Here is a 23,985-nt window from a genome sequence, read left to right as displayed (position 1 = left end):
GTGGCCATGAAGGATTTTATTATTTTGTATCTCTTTTAGAACTTGGATCATAACTTTTTTTTTCTTTATTGGCTTAGCCGTAAAGGACCCTACAACTTTTATTTTATTATTTTGCGTCTCTTCCAAAACTTGAACCATAACTTTTTTTTTTCTTTCTTTATTGTCTTAGCTGTAAAGGATCCTACAGCCGTAGAAAGAGCGAATTTATTGAACATGGCTAAACTGAGTATCAAAGGACTCATTGAATCGGCATTGAGCTTTGGCCGAACTCTGGATTCTGACTACCCACCTTTGCAGCAGTTCTTTGTTGTCATGGAGCACTGTCTGAAGCATGGCCTTAAAGGTGTGGTAATTGCTCTAGCTGCAGATTTCTCATCCCAACCATGCCATTTCTCTTCCTTTCTTTCTTGAATGACATAAAATCAAAGTGTGGTACGTTGTTTTAAGAAGTGAAGAAAATACGTCAGTTGTCATCTTTTATAATTAATAGCGTCATTATTAATATTTCACAACATGTATTTCCACATTTACCAACATTTTCTTTATATACCATTTGTTGTAAGTGGCCCAGGGATTACCACAGCAGCATGTGTGTATGTAGCTTACATTTTTAGCTACTCATCGTTTTTAATATTATTTTGTTCTAGCTCTGCAACTTTATGTTCACAGCGAAGTAATTCAACTCTAGCCATTCTATGATTCTATGACTTTGGGTACTAGTGAACTGACCAGTGTCACTGTTATCTGGTAGTCTAGGCTCAGCAGTTAACCTTTTCATCATGTCAGCTATTTTGAAGGAAGCTACTCCCGTCATTTAAATTAATTCAGTTACTTAATATTCTTTTTTTTTTTTTTTCCTAGTAAGAAAATCCTTTCTAAGTTACAATAAAACCATCTGGGGTCCTCTGGAACTTGTGGAGAAATTATATCCAGAAGCTGAGGAAATAGCAGCAAGTGTCAGAGATTTGCCTGGCCTTAAGTAAGTACTATTGGTAAAATACAGCAGGAAAATAAAGGACCTGATTGAGAATTTGCAGACGTCTCATGATTTTATTTGGCATTAATCAAACCTTTGAACAGCTAGTATATGATATTGTGGGAGAGCACAGGTAAATCTCGCTAGCTTTTCATGTCCTGCACAAAACAGCTCAAAAAGTCATATTATGTTCTTTTGTGATGTTCCTGGGAGAAAAGTTTTCTGAATGGTGGACAAAAATGGAATAGGTTGTGTATCAAACAGTCTGCGGTCCAGAACTGCAGCAAACACGTCAGTCGAGTCAAGCAAAGGCTCTATAAAAACGAAAGATAACATACTGAAGAGGAAAGTATTAGGCAGCTTCTCAGATTCATGTGTGTAGTATCCTTCTCAAATGCAAATTTATGCTGTGAACTGCAATCTCCTCCCATTCCTCTGCACCCTGCTTTTGTATTTAGCTTTATAATTGGCCGTACATTAAATTTCAAAAGGGTTTGGGTACGTTGCGATTGGCATATGGCAACATAAGGGTTATAATTTATAGCTTTAGACCTTATCTAAAGCACATAGGTATATAAATTATTATTTACTCTTGTCTTAGGCCAGATGAAATAATACCCTTTGCCAAGTACATTACACTCTTCCTGTCCTGTGTGGGTTTTTGGTTTGGGTTTTTTTTTTTTTGCATTTATGTGCTTACCACTTGTAAGCGTGCAAGTACTAGAAGAGGAGGATCTAAAGGTCCGGGTTTAATTTGATGGATATTGTTTTCCAGTTACATATGTTTTCATCTTTTTTTTTTTTAATTGTCTTTCTAAGATACCAGTGAATTTGTAAACAAGTATGAGTTAAAGTTAGAATTCAGTGCGTGTTGTGTAGATCCAGAGAGCAGGATTGGGAAGGCAAGCTGGCCTGGGGAGTTGTAATGGACATTTTTGTTACTTTTCTCCCAATTCCTCTGAACACTTGATAAGCAAGTTGCAGAAGGGAGACTGAATTGTCAGCAGCGTTTTACTTCAGCTAGAAACAGGACTTTGAAGATGATCTTTTCAGGCACTGTTAGGTTAAGAAGGTACATAGAGGAAAACAGCACCACTCTTTAAAAATTCTTTCCGTGCTGCTAGCTGTGTACCGTGTCACAACAAAGCACATTGAAATACAAGGGTGTGTAGAAAGTCGCATGTTTTCACTCTCTGAGCAAAACTATGAGGCTCTTGTGCTTTCTCTGTTCCAGTTCTTTCCAGGGTCTGTTCCCAAGCCCAGCTGAGTTGATGAAAATTTTTCTGGTATTATCTCAAACTTGGAGTCAAAGCGTAGAATTTATATTTCCCAGGGTGCACTGCTCAACTAATAGTTTAAACTATCCTTTCAAAACCACCAGTCACTGTACCAATAGATTGATGTTTAAAGACAGTGAATTAATTGATATATTGTTGATTTCATAGAATCATAGAATAGTTTGCATTGGAAGGGACCTTTAGAGGTCATCTAGTCCAACCTCATTTGGGACTGTTCGTCTTCATGCTCTTTTTTTTCAGAACACCACTGGGCCGTGCCCGGGCTTGGTTACGGTTAGCACTAATGCAGAAGAAAATGGCCGACTATCTTCGCTGTTTAATCATTCAGCGAGATCTTCTCAGGTAAACAATTAAGTAGATCTTGATTATAATTTATTTTTAGAGGTTTAGTCTCCTGAAAAAAACCACTATTTTCTATTTGCTACTTTTTAATGTATCCTTGGTGCAGCAAGGTGTAGCTTCTGGCCTCTGGGCTGATTTTTTCCAGTCTTTAGGGTAGAGGCACCAAACACCGCTGCCTCATCAGGCTTGAGGGCCAGCTGACAGGTGAAGAGGTGTTTCCTCCCCATCATGTAGGGAGGGCCTTCTGCAATGTGCCTGACTGATCTTTCATAGGTGAGGGTGATGGGGAAGGGCTCCTACTGCATTCCTGCGCCATGCAGAATATGGACTAGAAACCTCTGCAGAGGAGACAGACTCACCTCTGCCGTGTGCGTGGTTTCCTACAGAGCTACAACTGCACGGAGGATGATTGCCTTGAACCTTCCTTTCCTTTCACAGTTCTAAAACTGGCATGGCTCTCTTCTGGTGTAGCTTCTCCTTTCTGATGGGGTAGCACAAAGGGGAAAAAAAAACTTGCCATCTTAATTTCAGTTCTATAACCTAGACATATTTTTTTTTAAGACTTTTCTTGCACGCTTGGATAATGCCAGTATGTCAGGATGACACTGGCGTTCAACAGCTATGGACTTTGCCCTTGAAAGCACAGTTTGCTTCATAGAGTCTAAAACTTCATTTAAAAAATGCAAGGAGGAGCAAGTAAATGTTGGTATTCTGTTTAGTGGAGTGTTTTTGTTGTTTATAAACCTTTTCAGAATTTCAGCCCTTTCCATTTCTCTTCTCTTACCCATCTTATTTGGCTGATTTAATTTCAAGCATGTGTGTTCATTAAAGTTCAGACCTTTTTTCACACAAGGTAAATTTTTTGCCATTCTTCTTTTGCATTCTCTGGTGTTTCTGAACAACATAAGAATTGTCTTCTCACTCAACATGGCCAAATATCCATCTGTTTCAGTATTCTATCCAACAGTGGCTAATAGCGAGTGAAGAGCCTTTTCTTGTTTGGTTTTTTTTTTTTTTTTTTTTAAAAAGAGGCAAAATAAGTCTTGCCCCTCAGATTTCCCAGCCCTCCAACAGTTTGTGGCTTAGATTTCTGGAGCCAAGGGTAGTATCTTTGTAATAGCCTCTGAGACAAACCATGCTCTTTCAATTTTTAAATATTTATGAGGTGAAAGTATGGGCAGACCCAGTTCATCTTTAAAGATGTTGGAGTAAGGCTAAAATAAGAGAAACAATTCAGATTTAGATGTCACTTATTATTAGTTTATTGTATGTAAATATACTGAATATACCAATAAGGTGCAATTTTTTTCTTTAACAGTGAATTTTATGAGTATCATGCACTAATGATGGAGGAAGAAGGAGCAGTTATTGTTGGGCTATTAGTTGGGTTAAATGTGATAGATGCTAACCTGTGTGTGAAGGGAGAAGACCTAGATTCACAAGTAAGTCAATACATGTAAAGTAATGTACATGCAATCCGTAAGATTTTTATGTACAGTGAATTTTGTTGCTATGGAGTTATAACTTGTTAGAAATCTTACTACAGGCTGCTTAGTGCCCGATCCAGTTCCTGGATCAGCGGGGACTGTTGCATTAAGCTCCGTATCAGTTGGATCAGACCTTTAGACGGTGCTAATTGTCAGAGTGCAAGGGTAGAGTTTTCTGCTTTGTCATCAGATGGATGCAGTATTAGCAATGCAGAGTTCGTTCCACCTCAGTTGTTCAACTCGTCCTTTTCCTTTGCAGGAAAAGCATATTTCCATGATCTCTTTATCCCGTTTGGTTCATTTATTGCTCTTCTGGAACATAATAGGAATGTTTCAAGGACCTGAAAGACAAACTTGCTTTGCATAGTGTAATACAAGACCTTATAAAAGGGTGACTGCTTTCAGTCTGCAAAACAAGACTTAGAATTCTTCCTCCTTTGCAAAGTGCTTTGACTTCGAACTCTGATCTTTTCCGAGAAAATCTTGATGGAGTCTTTTTAAAGGCAGATGCACAAGCATTTATAAATAAACATAGGATGTGTTCAGTCCTGATTGGTGTTGTCCAGCCTCTTTGTGGAAAAAAATCATATTAAAGTGATTATTTACTGTATTTCAGCATATATTTGATGAAAAAGCAACTTCTATGGCAAAGAATGTGAATCGTAGGGCTAACTTGTCTTCGATCGTTTATTCTAGTTACTATCTAATGTTTTAGGCACCAACCTTGTGTACCAGAAGACATAATATTTAAAGGCCTGTAATTACAGAAAACTTATCACCACGCTTTTCTTAGTATTGAAATGATACATATCTATTATAAATCACAAAAGTCTATTGCTAGCCACACGTTTGTTATCTAGGTCACTTGGTGGCTTTGCTGTGAGGGGACATAAAACTTGATTTGAGAAGGTAGTAGTGGCTGTCCAGACGAGATTTTAGCGTAATTCTGTTTGTGAAGAGTAGCGTAAATAAGGCACCTTCTCAGATAAGCCAGGAGAAGCAAGTTGTATTGAGTGGAGAGAGAAACTGCTGAAGAATGATGGAAGTCGCATCATGGAGTGTAGTTTTGGTATGTTAGAGGAATGCTATTCAGTGGTGAAATGTGTGTATGCACACATTTAATTAAAACAAGGTAATTTTCATAGAGATAACATTTTACTTTTTTATAGAGATAGTATTTTGCTTTAATAAGCAAAATATGTTTTTTTTTAAAAAAGCTTTTGGAGAGACTTTTTAGAAAAAGATACGGAAAGAACAAGTAGAAGACCATTATATGAAGCTGACGGGACAGCATTGTACAAACTGAGGACATGTTAGACTTAGCAAGTTACCTGTATTCAAAAGCTGAAGGGAGCTCAAGAAGGAAGCAGCAGATCAGAGAAATTGAAATACTTTTGTGAAGAGGCTGCTAGAGACCAAAAAGGAAGGGTTTTGGTAAAGCAAACACGATTAAAAACTTTTGTTAGAGGTAAACAGAACTCATGGTAATGCTATTTATAGTATATATGATTAAATTACAATTGAATAGAAAATTAATTAGATTCAGATTCAGATGGTTTTTTAAACTGCATGCAGTTGAGTTGGCTTACCTGGGGGTCAGCAAGTATGGAGAGGTAGCATTATTTGGCAAGGAATATTGAAAAGCTAAACATGGGGACCACATTGGTTTGGGAGATGTGTTGTGATAGAACATCACGTGAAACGCTGCAGACACATCACAAGTCTGCTCAATCAGTGATGGGGTTGAGTAGTGTCTGATAATTCCCCAAGTGAAAGTCTTCCTGTAATGTCTTGTAAGCTTCAGTCAGAGGTAAGAAGTTGTCTTTTCTTTGGGATTTGGTACCTGGCTCATGGTTAATTTTGGTCAAAGGTACCATAATTCTTAAAAAATATGGGAAACTAAACTTCAAAAATAAAAAAAAAAAGAAGGGAGAAACTTATTTAAAATGTTACGGTTCAGTTTTTTGAGCTTCTGGCTGAAACTTGACCACTCTTAAAAAAGCTGATGTAACTGAGGTTTTACTAATTACGTAGATACAAGACCGTGAATATCAACAGCGGTTACTCATCTGATACGAAACTGTGTACGTTTGCTTTCCCCTAGGTTGGGGTGATCGATTTCTCTATGTATTTAAAGAGTGACGATGACATCGGTGGTAAGGAAAGGTATGTCCTCACCAAATACCTCAGATTTTGCATATTAACAAATGATTTCTTGTCTGGTGCCCTGTTCTTTGTAGAAATAAGTCAGGTTCCCTGAAGTTTTCTGATCTCGCAGTGTTGAGAAAAATTGTGCGCTATGTTGTTCAGCGTTCCTAGTTAGTTGGATGAATATTTGCACTCTGAAGCAAGCCTCAGCAACATCGCCTCCTTCCTTTCCCTGATGGACCCTATTGCAGGATTGCAAGGTGGAGGTGAAAAAGAACCCGGTAACCTTTATGTCCTCAGCTTGAGATTTAGTCAGTATTTCAAAGAACCAGAGTTACAGCAAAGTAAATAAACATCCCTTTTCTTTTGAGATTGTATATATTCTGATGTTTCATGTAGAGAAATTGTTTGGAGTGAAAGCATTGGGGTTTTTTGTCTCTCCCTTGTGTCACAACATGCAAGTTACTGACTTCGTGATTGTGGGATGAAGTTGCTTCCTTTCTTTTCAAAAAGCACAATTAAGGTGGACTTTTGCGTGTGGTAGATAGATATGTGTATTTTCAGTACATACATGATTATATAATTTTGTTAAAGCTGATTTTGTTCTGTGCTTGCTTTAGAAATGTACAGATTGCTGCAATTTTGGACCAAAAGAATTATGTTGAAGAACTAAACAGACAGCTGAAGTAAGTATTACTTTGAAGTATGCGTATCAGTCTGTGCTTACAGGTAAAACATCTCCAATTCCTTTTGTACCACAGCTTTGTGAGAGAGAACTCCAGAGAAAGGGGTGCAAATTCTTCGTGCTTAGACTGAGGATGTAGTGAAGTTGGAAAGGATACGCTCTTCTGGAGAGAGTCAGGAAGTCTCAGTTTTCATGCTTTTGTTTTCAAGTCAAAAACTTTATTCTTCAAAGTAATTAAAAACATCAAGTCAAAACTGATCAAGATCCTCATGATTCATAACTTCACAGGGATGAAAAGCTGGATCTGGATTTTACTGCATTCTGTTTAACAGTTTTCAAAAAGTGTTATTGAGTGTTCTGGATGAATCTGCATGTTTTTGTTCCTTTGCCTTTCGTAATATTTTGGATTGTAGCTTAAATGCCTAGCGTCAAAACTGAATAGGTTCATTGCTTGCTGGAAACTTCTCACCCAGTGTAGGTTGTGATTCCTGTAAAACAGTTTTCAGGAAAGCAGCCTTTCCCCCTTTGCTGGTTGGAGCAACCCTAGTCCATCACTGTGTGTGTTAGTGGACAAATAGAGTAATTCCCTTGTAATTCTCTGAGGAGTATTGCACAGAATTAAACAGTGCAAGGAGCTAAAAAAGGAAAAAGACCCCACAAACCCACAAAGAACTATGTTTGTAGAATTTGTAGTGTAGCTGATCTTCTTGATCCCTTTTTGAAATGTAATCACATTTTTTCATTTTTAATGCTAATAATCTTGATAATTAGTGACTATATGGCTACTGTGGAGGTAAGGATACTCTGATTTGAAATTATGTCGGTCACTGAGCAGAAACCTTCAGCAGGAAACAATAACTGAGTGCATCAAATACACCACAGTAGAAATATGTGGAAAAGTAAACGGTGTTACGGAATAGGGTTTTTCTGTGTGTAAAATGCAGCCTAAAAAAATGGGCTTAGAGCAGAAATGGGCTATCAGGTAGTGGTGAAGGCCTCAATGTAGTTTGATGAGATAAAAAAAAACCACAGAGTAACAAAAGGGAATTAAATTCTGGTGAGATTACAAATGAAGTCAAGAAGCATCAAGAAGTATGTAACCTGAGGTTAAATCTAAAAAAAATGCAGAGAAGCAAATAATCTTATAAAAGAAATGGATTTTGGAGGAAGAGAACCGGGAGAACAGTTTTCCTTATATGGGAGGTGGAACCAAGAAGATTGCAAACTCTCTTTCAAGTGAACTTATTAAACGTTTGGATACGTTATAGTTGTGAGGATAAAGGAAAGGCAGAAATGTAAAGTCGCTCCTATCCAGGAGTTTAAATGACAGGGATGACATTGGGAGTTGGAAAGAGTACGTAAACGTTCAATGAAGGAGACTAATTTTCTTATATTTAGGAAAACCTCAAATTATGAGAGCAGACCTTTTAGCACTTAACCATTAATCGTTGTACCTCACATTGAAGCTTTTGAGCTTGGTTGCGTGAGTTTTGATGTAATTTTGAATAATTTTTTTGCTTTTTCTCTTTCAGTAGCACAGTTAGCAGTCTACATGCAAGAGTTGATTCACTAGAGAAGTCGAACACTAAACTGATTGAAGAGGTATTATTTTTTTAGTAATGTAAAATAGATACTATTCACTCTCAAATGCTAGTTTTATAAATATACTTAAATTCTTTTAGTCTACATAAGGTCTGTATAATATGTTCAGATACTTCTATTTTGGCTTGAAGAAAAGGTGCAGTAGCTGCAGGGATTTAAAGTCAGCTTGCCTAGGTAGCATGTAACATCAGTAAATTAATTCTGTGGAACGTTGCAATTTCCCACTTTGGACAAAACCAGAAGAGAAGCCTTTCTTAATGCCAGCTGTCAGTCTGATTTTGTGCAGATGACTAGTCCATAATGGGTGACACCCGTTGCTACGAAGAGAGAGAAAGTAGTTCAGCAAGCAGCTTTTGTTATTCTCAGCTTTAGCCAAAGGATTGTTTCTTGTTTATTTACAGTTCTTGTTTATATACAGTTTTTAGACTTGTCTAGCTCTGTTTTTGTGTTTATATCCTATATTTTCAGTTATCTTTGATGCTTGACTAGATTCCAATATATTTAGCTTTACAAAAGAAAGCACAGGGTTTTTTTTAATCCAAGGTGCTTGAGAAATAGTTAATGACGTGGAAAATTGAGATGTCTAAATTCAGCTGGTGAAGGGATAGCTAGCTAACTCTGGGTATTTAATGTATCCAGGTAGAGGAAAAACATTTCTTTAAAGTGTTAATTCTCAGAGTATGCCAGTTCCTTTACAAGCCGTCAGCCCAGCCGTCCACCTGTTTTGGTCAGCTGGCTTATAATTCTGACATTATAGCTGGGCCCTACAGTACATACCTTAATGTTTTTCTTTTGTAAATATGTTTCCCTTTCATGTGAGAGAGGTTTTCTTATGTAAATTGATCCATATGATATAGTAAGAATGTCCAAAAAAGAATGAAACTGGATATATTTGACTGCAAATGAAAAGAAAAAATTTAGGATGCAGAAAGGGAATTTGAGGGTCTTCAAGTCATAATGAAGCAATGAAAAGAAAGCGTATTCTTTACCAGACCTGAAATAATGAAGTATCTTGAATAGACATACTGTTGTGTAACGAAAAGTGACTTACTACTAAACCCAGGAGCTTTCTGTTTTCTTTAAAAAGAATTAAACCTCTGTTTGGTAGACTGCAAGAATAGAGCAGAGAATGTCATGGTTTTGCATTCATCAGAAAGTTTTTCCTTTGTTTCCACTCACAAAAGTAGTCACACTGCTTTTCTTCGTTGGTTTTTTTTTTTTCCCCTCTTTCTTTTCTTTTTTTTTTCCAGTTAGCAATAGCCAAAAACAATATAATTAAACTTCAGGAAGAAAACCATCAATTAAGGAGTGAAAATACCCTTATTTTAATGAAAACACAGCATCATCTAGAGGTATGTTACTCTATTTAACATAGTAGTGTCATGTGGATCATTGTCATTTGAATGTGCTTACGTTACAACTTGAAGTAAGCAGTGGCTGAGCCAAATCTAAAACAACTTTTATTAGGGAAGGGACCTATTATTTCTGGGAAGCTTTATAATGGCATAAATATATCGACATTATAGGATACTAAGTTGTTTTATAACCATATGCAAATTTTATAGCATTTTTCCTTGTATTCTTTCTATTTTCCTTCCCTTCTTCCTTTTTTCTTTAAACTGTAAGCTGCATCTAAGAGCATTTAAAGCAATATTATCCAAAAATCTTGTCAAAGCAGTGCCTGGTTTAGTTGGCAAACTGTCTATTCTGATGTGATAGGAAATTTGGAGTAATTGTGTATACAATTGCTGAACTTTCTTTGGGCTGTGATGTGTAGCTCCTTATGTAACTTCCTGTATGTGTTTTACAGGTTAATTGATAAAAGCACAGGTTAAGCGGGTATTTGGATTGCTCGGTACTGAAACAGTTGTGTAATAGAATCATAGAATCATAGAATTGCCTCAGTTGGAAGGGACCTTTCAGATCATCTAGTCCAACCATCAACCCAACACTGACAAAACCCATCACTAAACCATGTCCCTCAGCACCATGTCTGCCCGTCTTTTGAATACCTCCAGGGATGGTGCCTCAACCACTTCCCTGGGCAGCCCATTCCAAGGCTTAATAACCCTTTCAGTGTAAAAGGAGGATTGTGCTGCAGTACAGATGTTTATTTTGCTGGATTTACTTAATTCTCATTGTAAAACTGATGGCCATATAGCAAAAACAGCTCTTTCCCTGTTTGTACTGTGCTTAGAGAATGTATTTTTAAACTTTTTTTTTTCCCCCATGAGCGTTAAATGTACGCTATTTACCGCTAAACTTGTGATGAAGAAAGACAGATTCTCTGTGTCTTTGTAGGCAACTAAAGTGGATGTTGAAGCAGAGCTTCAGACCTACAAACACTCCAGGCAGGGTTTAGATGAAATGTACAATGAAGCACGTAGACAGCTTCGAGAAGAATCACAACTTCGACAAGTAAGTATTCTTTTCGGGAATTACACAGCAATTCTAGAAAAGATTGTTCTTGAGAAGAATCAGTATATAAATAGTTCTAGGTTTGCTTTTGCTGAGCTTAGGTGCTGCCCTTCGACTTTAATCGATTTTTCTCCGACTGCCTGTAATAAAAAAAAGTTTTTTTTTAACAGAGCAATCAACACATCAGTATTTCTGTAACAATGCTGCTAAATCATAGCAAAGAAAATACGTTTTCTTTGAGAAGTATTTAGGTATGTTGTTAGCAATACTGTATGCTCTGTATGTATGCTAAATCCTTCTTGTGAAAGATAAATCCTTTAGTTCTGTTTTTGTAGTTAATACTTAGGCAACTCTTTATGCGGCGCTGTCAGGGTAATTTCTTATAATGTGAGTTGTCTTCTCCCAAAGTTTAAAAAAGAAAAAAAAACCCATCAGTCGCTGAGTACATGAGAGTGTAATGTTTATGTAGTGGATAATTTGCAAAGTTTAAGAGGGGCGGAATTTCTGAAGGGGTGAAATAGGTGGTGCTGCAGCTCCGTTAGAGTTAGCTTTGTCTTTTTCGAAACAGATAAAATGTTGCATAATTATTTAAAGAGTCTGTGTTGTATTGTTTTCGTGTTTTCTAGGATATGGAGAATGAGCTGGTGGTTCAAGTTAGTATGAAACATGAGATAGAACTTGCAATGAAGTTGCTGGAGAAGGACATTCATGAGAAGCAGGATACCCTCATAGGCCTTCGACAGCAGCTCGATGAAGTTAAAGCAATTAACATGGAAATGTACCAAAAGCTGCAGGTAAAGGAACAATCTGCTGTTAAACTGATGAAATGACTTTGATTGGAGTGAGAGAGATGTGTTACCATTTTGTTTAGTTAAATACTGCTGTTTCCTGAAGTTTTGGTTTCTTTATGCTTCTTAGGTCAGCTTGTTGTTCTGGAACATTACTGATGCAAGCATGATGTCACACAAAGCAGTTCTTAAGGCAGTCACTTACTGGGCTTACAGAAGAAAAGAGCATGAAAATAAGATCATGGCCTAATAATGTGCTGTGTGGAATAGAGAGTAATAGTGCATCTAGTGATAATGACAATTTTTGGCCTGTGTTGTATAAAAAAAACAGAGAATGTAGGCACATAGTGAGGGGTTAAAGAGGAGATATGAATGTTCAAAGTAAGGAAAGGCATTTGGAAAACAAGTTTATGTTAAATGGAAAAAGCTAATTACAGTTTCGGTTTTTTGTTTTTTTTTTTTTTTAAATCTGTTAACAAATTAAGAAAATCTGTAACAATGCAATGTTTTCTTGGAAGAATATGGATCTCAGAGACCCAACATGCAGTTAACAAATGACCAAACACCAGGGAAGTTTAGCAGTGAATTATTTATGCAGAATATCAGTTTGTTTTGTGGAATAAATTATCAAAATAGCACAAGAAACGAGTCAAATCTGTGGCAGAATGAGGGGGAAAATACTAGGATGCTGCAGAGAGATAACTGAGATGATGGACAAAGGATGCTACTTTTCCACCTGCAACTGTGAGGAAAATGAACCAGAGGAAGAAAAATATAAATAGAGCTGGAAAGAAAAATAAGAGAATGTTTTTCAGTATGTTAGGGTCTGTAGGGTTTTGTTTTTCTTTTAAAGCTGTACTTTTGAGGACTGTGGGTAACACTGATTTCACTTCATGACATTCAGACCCACTTCCTGAGCACAGTGAAACAGTTTAGTTGTGCCCAGTCTCTACTGTTGAGGGACCAGTTGATAGTGTTCATTGTATAGCAAAGATAATGCTCTACCTTCTATTTAGATCTTCAAGCTGTGGTTGCAACAGCTCTGCCAAGCAATCAAAATTGTGAAACGTGTTAGTAAAATTCTTAAAAGATTGTTAGGCGCATATGGTAGTTTGATACTGATACCTTAGGATTTCCAGGACTAAGCATCTTAATTCTTTATTGGTAAGGTTCTGAAGGCTACTTAAAAAGATATCAGTGAATTTAAGTTGACTTGCAAACTAAGAAAGGAAATCAAAATTAAAAACATGTACTTAGTAAATAGCATCTACACTTGCAAAGTACAAAACTACAAATTTCCTAGGCATAAGATTGTAAGTACTGTCAACTACATTTTTTAGATGGGGATGTTTTAAAAAAATCAAAACCTGAAGCCATTTTAACATTTTTCCCTTCAGATATCGAAGAAAAAACCCCATGAGGTAACAGTGTAATGTATACCTACTTCAGTTTAATGTTTTTTGTAACACAGGTTTCTGAAGATGCTATGAAAGAAAAAAATGAAATAATTGGTCGATTAGAGGATAAGACCAATCAAATTAATGCAACTATGAAACAACTAGAACAAAGGTACAGGCCCATCTTTGTTTTCCTTCATTCATTTCTCCATCCCCTTACATTTTGCTGCATTCCTACACAGTTGCCACTGAAATATAACTTTCAACTAGAAAATTTAAAAGAACCTTTCTGAAACTTTTAACTACTGCTTTACTGTTTGATTTACACTTATTTTAAATACAAACTAAATCTTTCATTTTTCTTCCTCCACCATCTTTCTTCTGGTTCTAGGGTTTTGTGCTGATACCAAAAGTTGTTCTTTCAGCTGTTTCAAAATTCTGATTCATTATTACCTCTTCTTTTTTTTCCCCACCTGAATGAAATGCAATAGAAACCAAAGCATTAATCTTGCTTATACTTAAGCTTGTGCTTAATATAAACATTTAATGCCTTCATGGATCACTGCTGTATTTGCTGAAGCTCTTAAATTGCTGTCCGTTGCTTTGGAAGTACCATGATTTTCAATGACATAATGAGTTTTTACACTGAAAGGTTGAAAATGAAAGACTAAAATTCCAGTACGTGAATTTACATTATGGTTATACTGCATGTATTGCATAATATTAAAATGTGACTCATGTTTTAATTTAGTGGCCTATATGCAACATTGATCTTTTTAATTGTAAAATATAACATATCCATAAGCCCTGTCATGTTGGTGTTTGACATGTCTTTTTTTTTCCATTTAAATCTGATTATGAAAAACATGGTTATGTATTAAAAAAATAGTGACATGAATATTCTTTTATTGACATCCTTTTTCCCTCTTTTTTCTTTTTCTTTTTATCCTTTATCCCAATTTTTGTTTTTACTATTTTGTTGCCTTCATCTGTCTTTGATTTTTGTCCACTGCATTCATGAAGTGACAAAGATCTGTTAACTCAAACTAGGACTATTGCAATGTCATTCGTCAAATGTGCCAGCAACGAAGCTCAGCACCAGTATAAGCTTGTCAAAGATATATCATTCTGAAAGCTCCTCCAGATCTGTTGTGTTTCAATAATTACTGATAAAACTCACCTTAAGAATTTAAAGATTACAATTTTAAATATAAAGTGGTATTAGAAATCCTGCACTGTAACTGATCGTAGCTGGGTTCTCTTTTCTTTTCTGAGAGAACATCATCTCCGATCTCACTTTACCCCACTTAAAAAAAAAAAAAAAAAAAAAAAGGAAAAAAAAAAAGAAAAAAAAGTAAATTATTGCACTATTATTAAGCAAATGTAAGCTAGTTTTCTAATGTTATTTAATCACTTCTTAATTGTCAAAGTTTATTTTAAGAGGTTAGCTGTCTTTACTTTGGCTGTACGTTTTTATGACTTTTGTTTCTCATCTAGTGATTTTTCCTATTCTTTATGGTACTAACAGATTTTAAAAGTAGCCCTTCTGACTAGTATTTCCCTTCTCCCCTGCTTATTTCTTTCACTTTTAGGCTGAATTTATCCCAAAAGCATGCTCTCCGTTGGGTTTTTTGGTTGTAACTAGCACTGTTTTCTTAAACAGTGTGACAGGAGTTTGGGTGAAAAGGGGTTGAATGCTATATCAGAACAATATATTTAAAAAAAAAGGGTGGTGTCAACAGATACATTCAGTATGTACAGTGGAAGAATTACAGGGTTTGGGGATAAAGCAGCTAAAGCACAATTCCATTTTGCTGATGTGATGCGGAGTTAAAATGTGTTTGGTGCCTGGACCGGAATGGGGCTCCAGACAAGGGAGGGCTCTGCGCTGGAGCAAATTTGGCAGCTGTGATTCCTGCCTCGAACAGCAGCACCGTGATGGCTGCAGTGGTAGTTGTAGTAATAAATAGAGTTTACGTTCAGGGCCCAGATCCTGAACTTGTCTAACTTGTTGGTCAGCTAAGGATCTGGCCTGTCTGTGGCTTTGTTTACACTGTAATCATAACCTGTGGTTTTGCCCAACCCCTTTTTTTCCCCTTTTCCCTCCCTCCACCCATCATTAGGCAGTCTTTACAACTCATATTTCTGCTTTGTGTTGCTGCTTGCCTGCACTGCAGAAATAAGAGAGTTTTTAGCTGCTGACTGCCCCTGATGCGCTGTTTGCTCTGAAGCGTGGAGGAGAAGTTGGCTGGGAGAAGAATCTTAGGGCCTTTCAGCAGAAGGGGGTGCGTTTGCAAAAGTCAGGGCAGGACACAATAATAGAGAAAGGGTTTTTACTCCAGGATTATATATAACCTTACTCCTTGGTTTGGAATCAGAAGGAGCCTTTAACATGGGTTGGCTACTGAAAAAAGAAAAATAACTATCTCCCATCCTCAAATAAAACCCAAACGAGAAACACTGAATAAAACAACAGGTAGACCATAGCAGAAATGGGAGCGTTAATCATCTGACGGTCATCTGTGCAAACAAGTACCTGCCTCAGTGTCATCTGAAGCGCAGATCTTGCTGCGAACTCGGTCCAGCTCAGCATTGGTCTGAATTGCAGCGGTGCGGTTAGCCTTGGGGCCAGTCTAGAGGATGGTGCTGTAGCCTGGGTGGGCTAGCATCTTTCTTGTGTAGCAAGATCCCTTTCTACCTAGGTTGTGGAAGCTATACTGCAGTTTAATTTGTGATTTAGGGAGGGTTTTAACTTGCTTTTGGTGTTACTGTCTTGTGTAGCTTCGTTCAGCTGCTTTTGCCTGGTGAGTTGACCCGACTTCCCCAATATTCTCCTTTCCGTACGTGTTTTGGCCCTCTGGGCACTACTGTTGCAAAGGTGACTGGGAACATTCTTAAAACAACTGGCATAGTTGAATGAGATAGTACACGCTTTATAAGGTAGTTTAATTTCAGTCTTTTTTCCACTTGTTTACTGGCAGCTTTTGGAAACTCCTGCTGGTGCAACTTCATCAGTAGAAGCACAAATGTAGACATAATGCTGACTTAAATTCTTTTTAGCTGACATTGGGAGTTGTGAGTTACTCTGCATCCAGCTAGCTGCTGGGAAGTGAGAAATCAAGCACAGAGTGTGTCACAAAATTCTCCCACCTCTTACCCGAGAGCCTTTGAAACAGTTTTGTTAAACACAATGCAGCAGGTGGGGACGTTCAGTGGTATTTTACAGGCTCTTTTACCCTCCTGCCTTTTCATCGAGACAGTTGTAGCCACGATACAGCACAAGTTCCATTTTAGTACCTTTACTTTTGTTACATTCCATCCATCTTTTTTTGGCCTGAAGAGGTGACCAAGCAGAGAGGAACCACGGTGAATTAACGGATTCCAAGGGGAGCACTAGCTGAAGCAGAAAGAAACCCCTGGAGTTCAGAAATGAAGGATTAAATAAAAAAAAAAAACCCAATCCCTCACTTCTTGATTAATGGCTTTAATTTATTTTGTCTATAGTATGGAGCTATTTTAACCAGTGTAAGAATGCATTATTTTTAATACAGATTATTTAAATTAATTTCATAATACGGTGTAGTTGAGGTAGTTCTGTAAATGTAGTGGGACCTGTCAGGGTGTGTCTTGTTGTATTAGGCTAGTTACGTTTTTTGCTGTCTGATTGCGGTGCTCTGTATTCAGCCTTATGCCTGAATTGTTTTCAGCTGCTTTTGCACAACACATGTTCTGCCCTGTCTTAATGGGTAATTAGTACAAGCCGAGTACTTTTACAGGATTTATTTAAAAAACAAACAAAAAAGAAAAGCTTCCCAAAATAACACATGAACATATGCTAAAGGAAAAAAAAAAAAAAGCATTAAGGTATATGCTTTAATTCTAAAATATGTATCATCATGCTTTGGCATCTGTTATTCTTGAGCATAAAATAAAACAGTGATTACTTACAGTGATTACTCTCTTACTGTATGAAAAAGGAGCTAGTTCTCTAGGCATTGTATGGATTTCTCGTTTGAGTTTGTGAGTTTCCCCCAAACTTTGTTTTTATTTAGAAATGTTTCTATTTCCCCATTTTTCTTTTATTTGTCTTCTTCACCCTCTACACCCTAGTTCTAGCTTCAGTTTTACCCAAAGTTGATTTGAATTACACCAGATTGCAGCAAGCAGAGAAGGCTCAAATGGAGGCTGAGGCCGAGGATGAGAAACTTAAGCAGGAATATGTGAATAGATCTGAAAGTCTGCAGAAAGAATTCTCCCAGAAGGAGAAACAGCTGTAAGTACATCATTCCTGTTTGGAAAAATATGCAGCAGTAAACATTCTACATTTTGGTATGTCCTGTGTCTTGATACAGGCTGGTTGTTGATGAATGGTTTTGAACAGAATGTGGTTGTTGATGAATGGTTTTGAACAGAATGTAAATACTAAAGACCTTCATGTTAGGTACTGGCAAGGTGGAAGGAAATATGCCATTCCAAGAAGGTCAGGCTACCTTTGGGTGCTTCTAAAATGGTGTGCAGCTTGAAAGGAGGGGAAGAACAGCACTATTTTTTGTCTAAAAGTGCCAGCTTAATTCATGAAGAAATTGTCCTAAGTGGGGGAAAATACATAGTGTAGTAGTAGTAGTAATACACACACTTCTAACAAAACCCACAAGAATGTAGTAGTATAAACTTAAACACAAATGGCATAAGAATAATTAATCATAAGAGTAATGGATAAGGTAGAAGTGGTTTAACTTACCACTGTGCAGGAAATAAAAAATAAAAATCCACTGGAATAATAAATACTAAAAAGTAATATAAAAGACAACTCTCTGCCCTTTCTCCTATTAAATGCTTCAGTACTGATGTAAATAAATATGTAATGTAAAAAGCTCCCTGTAAAGGCAGGTACTTCCCCTGTTTGGAAAAATAACAAGTAAATTACTTAAGGCAGTGCAAATCTGCGGCACAACAAGGAGTGGGACTTACAAATTCGTGATTTCAAATCCAATTATTAGCCCACCCTGCTGCCCACCCTCTGTTACAACTCTGAATGTTAATAAGCTTGTTTAACTGTCATGACAAATGTTCACTTTACTACCACAGCCATCTTTGCAGATTTTGGCAAAAGAACAGTTCAGACCCCAGCCTTAGAATTCTGCAATTCTGAAACCTCAAGGTCATGTTCACTTCTGATCTTTTCCAGCCAGATGCTGAGGTAGTGTCCCAAAATGTAAGTCTTTCCTTTAAAAATGGTTTGGGTTTCAAAACAGGAAAATTAATGTGGATGCAGGTTTTCCATCAAAAATCCTTGCATGACTGCTCTCAGGTTGTTTGTTTCTTTTTTTACTGTGTTGGCACAATTTGGCAGATCTAGAAGGTTGAAGCGTGAGGCAGTGTGAAGAAGGCAGTGTGCTTCCATCCTTTCGTTTCACCGTAACGTTCTAAACACCAACTCCTCCATGAAACTGATAGTGAAATTCCAGCTAGAGTGGATCTTCCATCAGAGTGGCCCTAATTCCTTTAACTGGACTCCAGTTGAACTAATTGAATTTACATCCTTCTTTAAGTTGAACCTCAGTTATCTAGGAAGCTCAATAAAAATAGTAACTTAAAGTCCTTTCTCCATTATTTTCAATTCAAAATGACATAAACCTTAGTCTAAAATAGAAGATTCACATTTAAGGGTGTAATATTAAATAACACTTATGAGCACCAGAGATACATGCAAGCATTGTCTGCGTCACCAGTGGCAGTGTGATCGGTTTGTTTTATTTTAGAAACAAGCTGTGTAAGGTTAAGGAGGATTCCCCGTATCCACGTTTTAAAAATACTTTAGAATGTTGTGGTTAATCTTCTCGTCCTCGTTTATTAAAATGGTCAGCTCTTCAAAATGATGCTGTATTTTTGGTCCTTTAAATACGTTTCTCTTTAAAACTGTTCTCTAAGTGACAGTGTTTTGTTTTATTTATTACACTGACGTCTAAAATATTATGATATCGATGCATTATTTCTGTTTTAGAAAATGTGTGAGTTGATAATTTGTTTATTATAATAGTATATTGCACCCAGAAATGAACTCATTTTTATTTTTAAAAAATGATACATTTTTGCACAGTGATTGTTGGGGTTTTTTTTGTTTTGCATATTCTAGGCTTCAGCTGGAAACAGATTTGAAGATAGAAAAAGAGTGGCGGCAAACCCTGGAGGATGATCTTCAAAAGGAAAAGGAAACTGTATCTCATTTGAGAATAGAGACCCAAGAAATAATTACCCTCAAAAAAGTAAATTCTGCAGTAAAACTTGAGTAGTAATTTAGAAATTGGCTGCAAAGTTAATTATGGATTTAGGCATGGTATTTTTAAGAATTTCTGTGAGTAGATAAGACAGACGAGATTAATGTACTCTCACAAATAGATTAATTAAAAAATGGGGTTTTTACTCCCCATTTAGTAATCAGATCAGAACTCAGTGCTTTGAATAAGGAAAAATGAAATCCTCATTTTCCTTTCTCAGTTGTATTGAAGGCTCCGTCTTCTTATCACAGGCCAGAAAGTGCTTCAGCTTCTGTCTGATTTGGTCTGCGTGGCTGTACAGCAGTCTTGATCTCTGCAATCAATCGCTTTTATTTTCTTCCTGGAGAGGAGCGCAGAAGCAAAAATGCTTCATCTCTTGGGGTCTAAGAGTGTTTAATCCCGCGTTGTTGCTGTTCGAGTTGGATTTGAGAATCCTAATAGAGAGTGTAATGGATCATTTATTCACTTGGCTTTCTCAGTAGGATGCGCTTTGGGTAGTGGGAGTTTTCTAGCCAGTAGGCAAATACAATTTTGAGAATAATTGGCGTTTACTGTTTGTTTTTCTTTTTCTTTTTTTTTGTTTTAAGGAGTTCCTTAAACTTCAGGAAAAGAACAAGCAACTGAAAAGGATATGTCAAGACCAAGAAGCTGCTCTCCAAGAACTGGCATCCAAGCTGAGCGAGTAATTTTGTTATTCATGATGATTATTTTTGTCATATAAACCTGAATTAAGAAAAATAATAGGATGGTGGACACGAGCATTAGACTGTATTTGATGATATTATCTAGCTAGTTAGCCAAAAGAAATATGTCTAGTTAGGTCAGGTCTGATTAGTTTTATTTTCCGTTGGTGGGCTAGCTGTGAACTCACGGGTAGTTATAGTGCTCTTAACAGAAACCCCTGATTTAAAAGGTTCCAGGGGCATTAGGGGTTGTTTTGCGTTGAAACCGGTTGGCGAGTTTGCATGTTGTGGTATTCCCAAAGAAGAACCCGGGTAGAAGAGAACAGCTCTGGCTCCCGCAGGACACTTATCTTTCTGTGAGGATGCCTGCTCATGGAGTCATTTCTTTGAAGAGGTGAAGATCCTCCGTAGGACAATCCTAGCCCACTGTTACTAAGTCTGTAAGGCCCGTCAGACTATAGTGAGCAAATAAGCTCTGAGCACAGCTCTTAGCATTATTGTTATATGTTGTTAAAGTTTAATTAACGATCTCTGTCTTCTAAGTCATTTTGCCATGACTAATATGGACTTCTATGCCCTATAGAGTAACTTAGTGTATATACACTGTGACTCAATCCATTTTGAGGGTTGGCACTGGGTGGCTGTGGGGAGGCTGGTTTCTCCGTAATGACATGGTGTGGTCTTGTTCAAGGCCAGAAGTTTAAATTCTGGTTTTGTACCAACACTGTGTGCTAAGCTTTAGGTATTTGCACAGAGTTATGCTGGTACAAATTTCTCTTGTCCACAAAACCTCAAGCAAATTTAGAGCCGTTGAAAGGATTCTGAGCTCTTTGGAGAGGACTTGTTTTTGTCTAGTGCTTAGTACAGCAGGGTGTGATATTGATAGCATCTCCTGGATGCTGCTGTAATGTAAAATACTAACTTAACTACAACTTTTAAAGTTGCTAGACCGTGACTGACAATATAGAAGTTTGAAATAGCATTATCTTATTTTTTAGATCAAAGCTGAAAATAGAAGATATAAAAGAAGCGAACAAAGCATTGCAGGTTAGTAGTATTTGGAGGAAAGAGAAGCTTTTTTTTTTTTTTTTTTAATATTCCCTTTGAAATACTTTGTAAGCAGGAATGAGAAGACTTCTGTCCAACAGCAGCTATTCAGAAGAGACTCATTGTATGGCTTCCTCCAGTGGGAGAGAACCGCCGACTCCCTGTAGCCACAGGGGAAAAAGATGCTCAGTTGCTTTTGATTTTTCTTGTTTGATCTACAGCTCTGGATTTTGCTACTTTCCTTGCATTGGTACACCCTTCTGTGTTTTGTAGAGTTTATCGGGGACAGAATATGCAGCCAACTGATGGTAGATTATGTGCTACTTCTCAGTGATCAGTAAATATTTGATTGTCCTAGGAATTAAGTAAACTTGTAGCGCCAAAGCTGATGAAATATGATTTGTAATGTTGAGAGGTTTGGAATTTCAGTGTTATGCAGGGAGCACTTGGCACTTAAGAGCAGAGATTGTGTCTGCACATGTTCAATCATGTGGTATGTCACCTCGTGTATTATTTCAGTCCAAGAAAAGGCGTGTAAAGTGGTTTTGTTGAGCATATTCCTGGTTTAGACAGAAGGAAATGAACAGTTCTTGACACTGTCCTGTTTTGTGGTTTTTTTTTCGCTTCCGTGCATCTTGGGGACTTCCTGTGCGATGGGCAGGGAAACAGGCTTCAGCTCTGAGACGCGGATACCTTTCTGCTTTTCCCAGCTCAGCCATTGACCAGCTTTACTACCTCGAGCGCGTTCTCTTTTCACCTATTCCTGCTCTGTCTTGTCTCATACGGTTTTGCAGTGTTGTGGAGGGGATTTGTACTGCTTTAGAGTGTCTTCGTGACATGATGCTGGTCTCGGGGCATTAAACAATTCAATCAGTAAATGTACTGATTTGTCTTGTCCCCTGGGAATCAAGGTTTAACTTCATCAGATACATATAGTTATGATATTTTTTTTTTCTCCAGGGCCAGGTTTGGTTGAAGGACAAAGAGGCTACACATTGCAAGTTATGTGAAAAGGAATTTTCTCTTTCCAAAAGGAAGGTAAAACTAATGAAATTTCTTTCAACTTGTTTACATGTGTTATGAGAAAAACAGTAATTATCTTAGAGGTGTGGCGTGAAATGTCAGTGCTCAGTTGAGTGTGTAGTTATTTCTGAGATATCTTTCTAGTGCTTTGGTGTGTACAATGCAGCTGGGCCGTCACTGCGAAAGAAACACTGCCTTTTGGTGAAGTGCCACAAAGGAACATACCTAAAATTATTCAACCTACTATGTGAAATCATCATCTCCAGTGCTTGTCAGCTCTGGCACTGTTAAAATTTGACACATGGAAGTCTTTTTACGGCATTCTTTGTACAATAGACAAATTATGAGTTCATTATCATTTTAAAGTAAAACGTGATGTTAATTTCAATGCTTTATTAATGTGTGCAGGAATTTTTATTTTACCTTTTTATGTTAGATCTCGATGAGCTGCCTGACACAGAATCATTACTCTCTTGAATATCATTGCTTATATTTTTATCTAGCAGTGTATTCTTAATCCAGGGATTGAACAAAATCTGCAAAGCGTATATATATGTATATAAAAATATATAAATAAAAATACACGGTCCTAGGCAGACCCTCTATCTATCTATCTGTGGTGCAGTCACAGACCATGGTCTGTCTAGGATTGCGTCATAGGTTGGGATTTAGATGAATTATCTTTTGAAAACTGATTCCACGCTCAGATCAATGAAGTGGAAGGAATCACATTTCAGACCGCTCTGTGTCTATTGTTCGGTGGTATCCAATTACCAAGTTTATTTCCATTGTAAATTTTATTTTTCTTTTCATTTTTCCTCCTTTTCTTTAGCATCATTGTAGAAACTGTGGTGAGATCTTCTGTAATGCCTGTTCTGACAACGAACTGCCTCTGCCTTCTTCACCTAAGCCTGTTCGGGTCTGTGACTCCTGCCACGCCATACTTATACAGAGGTGCTCTTCTAACGTGCCATAAGATTATTTTACAAGATATTTATTACCTTTTGTTATTTAGCTAATCCGATTAAAAAAAAAAAAAAAAAAAAAAGCCAACTAAAAGAATGTACAGCACTATTTCCAGAATTTCAGGTAAGCAGTCTAGAGTTGCATTTTCAAGGTGTGCTGGAGGAGTTACTTGTCTGCTTCCTTCCTCTTGAAACGGAGACAATGGGACCCGACACCAGAAAATGCAGGTGTTAAAGACGCAGATGACAATATTAATCTAAAAGCTGCCTCTGAAGCTCTTTTGGAGGAAGCAGGGCAGTGTAAGAGGAGACTCAGCGTTAACATGTATTTGACGGGTATCTTAGTCATTATGATGATCTTGAAAGATGATACACTTACCTGCTTTTACAGGCTGCTCTGCCACAAGCCCAACCTAATTCTGCTGCAGAACGTGCCTGTGATACGCCGTTGTGAAGCAAAACTGTGTGGTAGCTAGTTTTAAATTGTATTTTAAAAAAGTAATGCAGTTAATGCGGTGGTCCAGTTAAGTTGTTGCCAAATACCGTATTTGCTCACTTCCCCTCAATTAGCAAGATTTGCTATATCCAGGGGTATTGCACCGACAGCTCTGTGGCCACGGGTGTAAGGGGAGACAGGTACCAAGCGGCACCTCTAGGCGTTGCACGGAGCAAGGTGCATTTTGCTGAATGATTTTTTTGACGTTGACTATTAATCTGACGTATCCGTGTTTCCATTAAAAGAGAGACGTCTGTCCCAAAAATTATGCCTCACATTGTCTGTAACCCTGAACAAGTGTCTTTGCGTTGTTTTCGCGGAAGTCGTGCTTCCGAGCTTGTACGTGTAGTCA

The 23,985-nt window shown here is 37.4% G+C and overlaps 1 protein-coding gene across 1 annotated transcript; it reads left to right on the top strand.

Moving 5' to 3' along the window:
- Nucleotides 1-171: 171 nt before the first annotated feature.
- On the top strand, nt 172-23,198 carry RUFY2 (RUN and FYVE domain containing 2). The gene is made up of 17 exons (XM_074155346.1): nt 172-343; nt 862-979; nt 2,515-2,616; nt 3,935-4,058; nt 6,208-6,269; nt 6,872-6,937; nt 8,469-8,538; nt 9,789-9,890; nt 10,840-10,956; nt 11,583-11,750; nt 13,216-13,313; nt 17,295-17,414; nt 19,278-19,407; nt 20,007-20,101; nt 21,101-21,149; nt 22,110-22,187; nt 23,005-23,198. The coding sequence occupies exons 1-17, from the start codon at nt 214-216 to the stop codon at nt 23,146-23,148; spliced, it is 1,773 nt and encodes a 590-aa protein (XP_074011447.1). The 5' UTR covers nt 172-213; the 3' UTR covers nt 23,149-23,198.
- Nucleotides 23,199-23,985: the final 787 nt, after the last annotated feature.

This window comes from Numenius arquata, chromosome 10 (genome assembly GCF_964106895.1).
Source record: "Numenius arquata chromosome 10, bNumArq3.hap1.1, whole genome shotgun sequence".
NCBI lineage: Eukaryota > Metazoa > Chordata > Aves > Charadriiformes > Scolopacidae > Numenius > Numenius arquata.
The sequence above is the reverse complement of the archived record's forward strand: the minus strand, read 5'-3'. Positions and strand labels throughout refer to the sequence as shown.